Here is a 10,082-nt window from a genome sequence, read left to right as displayed (position 1 = left end):
ACTAGGAAACTATAAAAGACTCGAGTATCTTTCCTAAGCCTCAAACATGGCTGGCGCCTTGAATCAGAGAATTTCTCGGCGGAGAGTGACATCACGTGGCTCAAAAAGTAAGTACATACTCCATGGCTAAACATTTTACCTTATCCTGAGAAATTTTACTTCCTTCTCTGAATTTTTTCTTAATCCTTAATGAAATAGAGAACACTATTTGTGTCTTGTTGGAGGCATTCTAGCAAACTACCTCTAAAAGTTTAGTATAAACCAAAATTGTGAACTTTTGTCACCTGGGAAAACATTCCACACAATTTTAAAATAATCACAGAAATGAAGTAACAATAAAAATGATCAAACAACCAGGAATTTTAAAGTGGAAGATTCTTTCATCCTGTAATTCAGGATCTTCCACATTTATAGATTTAGGGTTTTGGCTATAAGATTTTGGTGATTATTTCCAGGGTCTCTAGGAAACCCTACCGATGAGAAAGCCACTCTCTCATGTCTGAAAAAATAATTTAGGAAATTGAGCAGTTAATACTGGGTATTTTCTTAAGTAATTTTATGAATTGAATGTATGTAAAATAAGGCCAGGATTTGCTTTACTATATTGTGTACCAAGATACTATTCTATATTTTTATTAGAAATTATATAACTTGTTTCCAGAAATGTGTTGAGTGCCTATATCTATATAGTTCAATTTTTCCAAGCCTTAGTATTTATGAATATCTTTTTTAAAAATCCCCAATATAGTTTATATTATGTCTTTTCATAATATATTTTAATTTCATTATTGTTCATCTTTAGTACTTAGGCCAGTTTTCAGTTTTGAAGCTATGCTTGGGATTCTTCCTTCTTAGTATCTACTTAACAAGGAAAGTTCACTTGTGAATTCTACTCTCATTTCAAACAGCAAATAGATTACTCACATCTAGATTTCAGTGCTTCTCAAGAGTAAAGGCATAAGTCAAATATACTCCAATATAAATTTTTTAAAAAATTTAATTGGTAGAAGCAAAATTATCAGTTTATGGTGCCACTGATGCTTCTATATATCTTTCTTTTCTTTCATATTCCTACAGCAACCTAAGAAACATTTTTACCTAATGCTGTTATCCTTGATTATTGAAGTAGCTTCCTAGATTTTCTTTCCATCCAAACTTTTGAAATACAGTGTTGACTTCTTTGTTTAAAATCTTTTGTTAGCTCCCAACTAACTTCAGAAGAATCCAAATTTCTTAATCTACTACTCAAAGTGACTTAGTCTAGTACTCAAAATCAAGAGATATTTTCATATCACTTTTTGGCCTTTATTTTATGTGAACCATATGTTTTCATCAAAATGGATTATTCCATGTTTCCAGTCAATTGAAACTTGTGGGTGTCTTCAAGTTTGCCTAATTTTCTCCTTCACAGAAGTGTTCAGGGGAAATTTACTCATTTGAAAACACCATGAACCTTCCAAGTGTCCCTTTAAAAATGCAAACAAGGAATGATTTTCTTTCAACTGTAGCCCCACTTTTATAGCTTTTTTAATATCTTCTTTTAAGTTGTATGACTCATGTGTTTTTTATCTCAAGCTTTTCAAAGTTAGAGGCTGGGTTTTCATAATTCAGTTGTTTTTAGCATGCTGACATGGTCTTGGAATCCTCTAAAGATCTATTAATGTTTAATGAAGATAAATAGCTATATTTTAAAAGTTATTCTATAACACTCTCTATATATGTGGCTTACTTCCTTAGTAGGAAGTAAGTACTACTAATTTTTAAATCATCAATAAGACATATTGTGTATTTCTTTTTAAGGAAAAGGAAACACTACTAATGGAAAAGAACAAAGATTTCAAACATGTTCTCAGACTTCTGATTTGATGCAACTTATAAACATGGAAAAATACATCACTGTCCACACAAGATAGTCTAGACTTTCCCTAAGGAGGTTTTATCTAAATAACTTTCTAGATCCAAAAAGATTTTCTATACCCAGAGTGCTAATTAGACTTTCCAAAACCCATAACAACTGACTTTTCGATGAATTTTTTATTCTAACCCCAAAGAATTCAAAGCATTGAGACATTCTAGGTTAATCTGAAAATAACTTCACAAAAGATGATTTTTACATAAGAGTAATATGGAAGGTCATAATGACTTTCAAAGATTTTTGTTTTTCCATTTCCAAATATGAACTCCTTGTACTCTTTTGAATAATAGTAATTAAATTTTCTTATGCACACAGTACTTGCCATAGTTTTATAAGCAAATTTATAAATATTTACTTATTTGATACAAAAATTCTATGCAATAGAACTCATTCATCTTTCATAGGATGTGAAGCCAAGGAATTGAAATAACAGATGTTTTAACAAACATTATATGAAGAAAAATTCATAGAGATGAAATTTTGATACAGGATGCTTCAGGGTTCACAGTATTTAATAACTGAGCTCTGGTGCCTTTCAGTTTAAGAAATATTTAATAGCTAAAAGCTTTGCATTGATAAAATATTGAAAAGTATTAAAATACAGATGTAGATTTTGACTCCCTCTTTGTGATAGGCATACTTCCAAATTGAAATTCAAATACCAATTAGAGAATTGGAGGAACACAGAACTAAAATGATTGAAATTATAAGAGCTGTCAAGTAAATGGTAGGTGGTGGAAACAGTCTTTGTTTCTAATTAAGGGATTTTTAAAAAATAAACAGTTAGGAGGAGAATTGAGGGATTAAAGTTATACCTGAGAATCAGATAAGCATGGAATAGGAAGTCTAAGAGTACCATCACGTTCACAAGGTTAAAACTCCATATTTGATTCAAGCAGTACAATAAAAATAAGCATATATAACAAAACACAGCCATTTAAGTTGAAGACTAAAATTAAAGTTATTCTTTTTATGTCATGTACTTATAATAATCAACTATAGGCAGTGATGGCATTTTAAGAAATATAAAATAAACTGCAAAATAACACTGACTTCAGATCACTTACAATTGATCAAAGGAAATAAGATGAGATCACAAATTATATTGCTGACCATAACTGATAATAAGATGAAGAAATATGTTAATAACAAATTATAAGAATGGAGAATACCAGAAAACTTTCGTTCTATTCCATTAAATGACACCATTTTCTCCAAAAGAAAATGCTCAAAATCTATGACTGTCTGATTAACATCAAGGCAGGTCAAAGAGTTATAAGAAAAAATATTTTAAAAAGACAAGAAGAAGCAAAAAAATGAAAACATGAAATGGCAAACTAATAAACTTCCTTGGACTTTCAAAATTTTACTCTATAACACTAAAAATCTTTACTTGAATTAATGGGTCCTAACATCTGCATATTCTATGTAATGAAAATTTATAAATTTACCAGTTGGTCACCAAGAATGGCATTCATACATACTTCTTCTATTCACAATATTTTTCTAAGTCACATATAAAATAAAAATCAATGAGAAATATTTTCCCACACTACTCCAACTCATCTACAAAGGGCTGATAGTATTTTATTCAATATTAATAATTAGAATTAAGTAGATTTTTATTAGTCTAAAAGCAATTATTCACTATACTTACATCCTCAAAACATATTAAATGATTGACATGACAAAAATTATCTGATAATAAAGTATATATCTTGAAATAGTAAAATGATCTATTTGATATTGTATTGAGAGGATATCGTATTGTGAGTTTTTTGTGTATTTTCTGTTTGGGGGTTTTTTCTTTGTTTGGCTGAGTAGTTTGCAGAATTTTATTCCCCCTATTAGGGATTTACAAACTTGGGTCTCCAGTAGTGAAATCAGTGAGTTCTAAACATTGGACCTCCAAGGAATAACCTGATAGTTCCTATTTTTATTATTCCTTTTATATTACCTATTTTTATAATTTCTGGTCTATAATAAATATAGGATGAAAACATTTAAATTTTGAGAAGAAATTATTACTCTTTAAACTCAGATTTAGATGACACTAATGACAGAAAGCGAAGAGGAACTAAAGAGCCTCTTGATGAGGGTGAAAGTGGAGAGTGAAAAGGCTGGCTTAAAACTCAACATTCAAAAAACTAAGGTCATGGTGTCCTGTTCCATCACCTCATGGCAAATAGTCATGTGGAAATAGTGACAGATTTTATTTTCTTGGGCTCCAAAATCACTGTGAATGGTGACTGCAGCCATTAAACTAAAAGACGCTTGCTCCTTGGAAGGAAAGCTATTACAAACCTAGACAGTGTATTAAAAAGCAAAGATGTCACTTTGCCAACAAAGGCCCAGGTAATCAAAGCTATGGTTTTCTCAGTAGTCATGTATGGATGTGAGAGTTGGACCATGAAAAGAAGGTTGAATGTGGAAGAATTGGTGCTTTTGAATTGTGGTGCTAGAGAAGACTCTTGAGAATCCCTTAGACAGCAAGGAGATCAAACCAGTCAATCCTAAAGGAAATAAACCCTGAATATTCATTGCAAGGACTGATGTTGAAACGGCAATATTTGGGCACCTGATGCAAAGAGCTGACTCATTAGAAAAGACCCTGATGCTGGGAAAGATTGAGGGCAAGAGGAGAAAGGGACAAGAAAGTATGAGATAGTTGGATAGCATTGCTGACTCAATGGACATGAGTTAGAATAAACTCCCAGAGATAATGAAGGACACGGAAGCCTGGTATGCTGAAATTCATGAGGTTGCAGAGTTGCACATGACTTAGCAACTGAAAAACAACATAACTAAACTGCTTAATATACCAATAGAGAAACTCTATATAAATACGGGCTCCCCTGGTGACTCAGACAGTAAAGAATAACCCCAAATATGGGAGACCCAGGTTGAAAATAGTACATATAAAGTTGTAGATATATCTGTATATCTATATACCAACAGTAAGAAAGAGAAGAAACTGAAATGAAATGTATGGACTCTGATCTTAAGTGAGTAAATTAAAACTAATCACCAAACAATACTTCAATATTATCAAAACATACAATGTGAAGGTTAAAAAGTATACGTAATCATGAAAAATAAATGAAATGTGGAGGAATACATATACAGTGGAAGTTCATAGTGTTCATAAAGTGAGGTATTACAAAGGATAAAATCATATCCAATAAGAAATTCATCGAAGGATAATTTTAATTTGACCAGAAATCCAACTTGGGGAAATGTTAATAATGTCGGATAGCACTGAGAAATTGCAACTAAATTCACTATATACACGTATATAAAATTATCATCTTTTACACCTTATGGGGAATGTTATACAACAACTATTTCTATAAATCTGGGGAAACTAACAATTAATTGTAGATATTTATAGACCAAAATAATGGTTGAATATAGAACTGTGAAATTTGCAATATATTTTAAAAAGAAAATATATGAAATACTTTTAAAGCAATTATGATATTTCACTGTAAATAATTGTAATGTAAATATAAATAGACTTACTTCCGAGCAATGATCAACATTTAAGTCTTGTTGTTTGCCTATGGCTTCAGCACCTGGGAATGGAGGCAGACTGGGGCTGAAGGCCATGAGGTCTGTCTTGGGCGGCCCCTCCCCTGAGCACACCCTCTGCCGCCTCTCCTGCGAGTAAGACCAGCTCCCCACCGCGCTGGAGCACACCAGCCTGGGCTTCCCCGGCCCGCACGCGCCCTCGCTGGGCGGCGCCGAGCACCGCAGCGCCGTGTACAGCAGCAGCGTGAGCACCAACAGGCTGGACACCGCGCAGATGGCGACGATCAGGTACACGTTCACATCCACTAACGCCGTCTCTGCGCCAGCTGCACCAGACAACGCCCGCGAAGAGGCCTTGGGCGCCTGGCCGCTGTCCTCCAGCGACAGCAGCACGGTGGCCGTGGCCGTCAGCGCCGGCTCGCCGTGGTCCTTCACCAGCACCAGCAGGCGCTGGCGCGGCGCGTCCGCCTCGTCCAGGGCGCGCGTCGTGCTGATCTCGCCGCTGTACAGCCCCACGCGGAACGGGCTGCGCGCGCCACCCGCCGCCGGCTGCAGCTCGTACGACAGCCACGCGTTGTAGCCCGAGTCCGCGTCCACCGCGCGCACCTTCGCCACCACGTGGCCCGCGTCCACCGACCTCGACACCACCTGGCTCACGGCGCTGGGTCCTCCGCCTGGCCCGGGCGGCAGCAGCGCAGGCGCGTTGTCGTTCTCGTCCAGCACGAACACCTGCAGCGTCACGTTGCTGCCCAGGGGCGGCACGCCCGCGTCGCGCGCGCTCACCTGGAACTGCAGCAGCTCCAGCTCCTCGTGGTCCAGCGACTGCAGCGCGTACACCTTGCCGCTCTCCGCGTGCACCGACACGTAGCTCGACAGCGCGCGCTCGCCCACCCGCCGCTCCACCAGCGAGTAGGACACCAGCGCGTTCTCCTGCGCGTCCGCGTCTCGCGCCGACACGGTGAAGATGTGGCAGCCGGGCGGGTTGTTCTCCTTCACGAACACGGTGTACTCGGGCTGCGCGAACGCGGGCGCGTTGTCGTTCACGTCGGCCACCTCCACGGACACGCTGACGGTGGCCGACAGCGAAGGCGAGCCCCCATCCCTCGCAGTCACCACTACTTCATAGTTCGCTACGCTCTCACGATCCAAGGCACTATCCAGGACCAGCGAATAGTAATTCTTGAAGGTGGACACTAGCTTGAAGGGGACATGTGGCGTCAGAGAACAGGTCACCTGTCCATTTGCTCCAGAATCTCGGTCAGACACGTTAATCAAGGTGATGACTGTGCCTGGCTGAGCATTCTCTGTGATAGGAAGGGACAGGGAAGTGACAGTCAACACTGGAGGATTGTCATTAGCGTCCAAAACTTCCACAAGAACTGTACAGTGACCAGCCAAGGGTAGGAAGCTTTTATCAGTCGCCTCTACTCGGATTTTGTAGGTTTTTCTTTCTTCAAAATCGATGTGTCCTGTAACTATAATTTCCCCACTTACAGGGTCTATGTAGAATTTAAATTTTATATCAGGAGAAGCGTCACTAGAGAATGAGTAAATAATATCCGCATTCAAGCCTTCGTCTAAATCTGAGGCGTTAAGTTTAATTACCAGCGTCCCATTAGGGACGTTTTCTTCTAATTTCACAGCATAGAGTGTTCTGTCAAAAACTGGAGCGTTGTCATTGGCGTCTAGCACGTTGATGAGTAACTGAACGGTGCCAGTCAGCTCAGGTTTGCCTCTGTCAGTGGCCGTGAGCACTAAATGAAGTTCCGGAGATTCTTCCCTGTCTAAAGGTTTGCGTAACACAAGACTGAGAGGTTTTACCTGTTGGTCGGTGGTTGGTACGTCCAGAGAGAAATACTCACTGGAACTCAGCCTGTAAGTCAACAGAGCGTTCTCCCCGATATCTGCGTCGGAGGCGCCCTCTAGTGGAAACCGAGAGTCAAGCGGCCTGGATTCAGCGATAAACAGAATCTTTTGTGTCCCCTGGAACACAGGCGGGTTGTCGTTAATGTCCTTCACGTCCACCTCCACATGGAACACCTGCAGCGGCCGGTCCACGATCACCTCCAGGTGGATGCTGCACTCCGCGCTCCGCCCGCACAGCTCCTCCCGGTCGATCCGAGAATTCACAAACAAAATGCCATTCTGCAGATTTACCTCCAGAAGGTCCCCGAGGTTCTTGGACGCCACCCGGAACAGTCGCGGCACCAGCTCCTCCAGCTCCAGTCCCAGGTCCTGGGCGATGCGGCCCACGAAGGTGCCGTGTTTGACCTCTTCCAGGACAGAGTAGCGGACCTGGCCGCTTGCTGTCTTCCAGATCGAGAGAATTATAAAAAATAGCAATAGATGCCGGTTCCCCAAGTCGCCTAGAATTGAGTACATCTCAAATTATTGGTATTTTCTTCCAGTGTATCTTGTTCCAAAATTTAGAGGAATCTTCTTATCCCTTTATTTTCATGATGTGTTCGCCATTGTTCAACCTCCGAACAGAGTGGAGACTCTTTCCAATGTGACTTAATTCTCACTTGAGTTGAGAGAATTTCACAGTAAAGAGCGACATCATGTGGCCCAAATAGTAAGTACGAATTTTAAAAATCAGCTTTGTATTATTAGGACACGAGGTTTTATTTCAACTTCTGAATTTTTCTTTATTTTTCTTCAAGTGTAGGACCATATTTCTCATGCTTGTTTAAGGCTTTATTAGGAGATTTATGTGCCTAATATTTAATATGACCATAATTGTGGTTCCTCATGCCTTGAAAATATGTTCTTTAGAAAACACTTAAAATTAGGATAAAAAATTAGTGACAAATTGAATTATGTTAGCAATAGTAAATTTTAAAATCCTTAGTTCACAGTTCAGAAAATTCATTTTTCTTCTGTTTCTTTTAAGAAAATTCCTGGTCTCTCTAGGGACCCAGGATCTCAAGAATCTAATGGAAGAAAAATTTAGAAAGGTTGTTTGTTTGGGGGAGCAAGGAATATGAGGAAATAATCCACATTCTTTACTTAAGAAAGCAGACTTTAATCAAGCTTGGGGTGTTTTATCCTTTTTACTTCTACTTAACAGAGTGAGGGTTTTTTTAAAAATATTTCACTCCTATGTTCCCAATGCAAATAAAATAATTAACATCTGTATTCTAATGCTCTCCAAGTTTTACATGTACCTAAATGGGTTTTAAATATTGTTGCTGTCCTGAATTATTGCAATAGCTTCTTATTGTGTCATCTTGTCACAACTCCTTTATCCTTCTCTTAATCCTGGCAGTCATCTTAGTGAAAAAAACCTTTTATTTCTATTGATTCACATTTTTTATACCTTTCAAATAATGAGAGGTGAGTCAAAATTTCTTAGTGAAGTGCTCAAATTACCCAAGAAATTTTTCTCACATTACTTTTCCTGCTTTATCACATACTCTTTCCTATGGGAACCATATGTTTTAACCAAAACAGACTATTCTCTGTGTCCAGGTACATTTGGGATTTTGTATGTACTCATTTCTTTAAGTTCCTCTGTTCCCAAGAATACCTATTATACTCAGTATTCTCTCAAAGGAAACTTTTCCATTTACAACCCACTAAAAATATCATACCTCTTGAAGGGTTTCTTCAAATAGAAAAATAGGCAGTTATTTCTGTTCAATCCACTCACAGTGATTTACATTTCTTGTACCTGTTATAATATTCAGCCTTCTATGATGATCATATTTATGTATCACAGATATCTTTATTTTTCTACCAACTTCTTGAAGCCAGGGGCTGGGTCTTGCTAACTCAATGATTCTTGGCACAGCATCATTTTCAAAACTTACAAAAATTAACACTACTATCTATTTCTTGCATGTAGAGAAATGAATACTTTAAATCATAATACAGAATAAATACTGAAAGCATTAAATTAGAAGAAATAAACTCCCTATGAAAAGGAGCCCACCAAATAAAAGTCAAACATAAATATGGGGTTTTCAGTGTCTGAGAACTCAATGCACATGTTACATGAATTTACTTGGTCAAAGTCCACATTCTATTGAACTATTGTCAAATATTTGGATCCCTGATAAGCTGAGCAATAACATGGGTGCCACATGGTAGTAGAAAGAGTGTGAAATTTCCCCATTTACTTTTTCATCCCAATCGGAAGTATTCTGGGCCTCACTGGAGGCTCAAAGGTAAAGAATCTGCCTGCTAATGCAGGAGACATGGGTTCAATCCCTGATCCAGGAAGATCCCACATGCCCAGAGCAACTAAGCCCATGAACCACAACTATTGAGCCTGTGCACTAGAGTCCAGGAGCTGCAAATACTGAGCCCACCAGCTCTAGAACCTGTGATCTGCAACAAGAGAAGCCTTTACAATGAGAAGCCCATGCTCCACAGCTAGAGAGTAGCCCTTGCTCCCCAAAACTAGAGAAAAACCCACACAGTAATGAAGATCCAGCAAAGCAATAAAAAATAATTTTTAAAAAGAAGAATATTAGTTATTGGAATAACTATCATTATGTACTTTGTCTCTAACTCATTTAAAAGGACAACAGTAAATAAGCACTACAGATTCTTGGACTCTTGGAATCACCAGGCCCAAAAAGGAATATAGATTTAAGATATGATGAAGACAGTCATTAAACAAAGTGGATAA

The 10,082-nt window shown here is 38.4% G+C and overlaps 1 protein-coding gene across 1 annotated transcript; it reads right to left on the bottom strand.

Moving 5' to 3' along the window:
- Positions 1–33: 33 nt before the first annotated feature.
- On the bottom strand, positions 34–7,828 carry LOC136158265 (protocadherin alpha-7-like). Its single transcript, XM_065920064.1, has 2 exons — positions 5,402–7,828; positions 34–57 (listed from the first exon to the last, which is right to left on the bottom strand). The coding sequence occupies exons 1-2, from the start codon at positions 7,826–7,828 to the stop codon at positions 34–36; spliced, it is 2,451 nt and encodes an 816-aa protein (XP_065776136.1).
- Between the last annotated feature and the right edge of the window lie 2,254 nt (positions 7,829–10,082).

The sequence above is a fragment of the Muntiacus reevesi genome, chromosome 1, assembly GCF_963930625.1.
Source record: "Muntiacus reevesi chromosome 1, mMunRee1.1, whole genome shotgun sequence".
Classification (NCBI taxonomy): Eukaryota; Metazoa; Chordata; class Mammalia; order Artiodactyla; family Cervidae; genus Muntiacus; species Muntiacus reevesi.
Note: the sequence above shows the minus strand (reverse complement) of the source record. Positions and strands in the feature narration are given on the sequence as shown.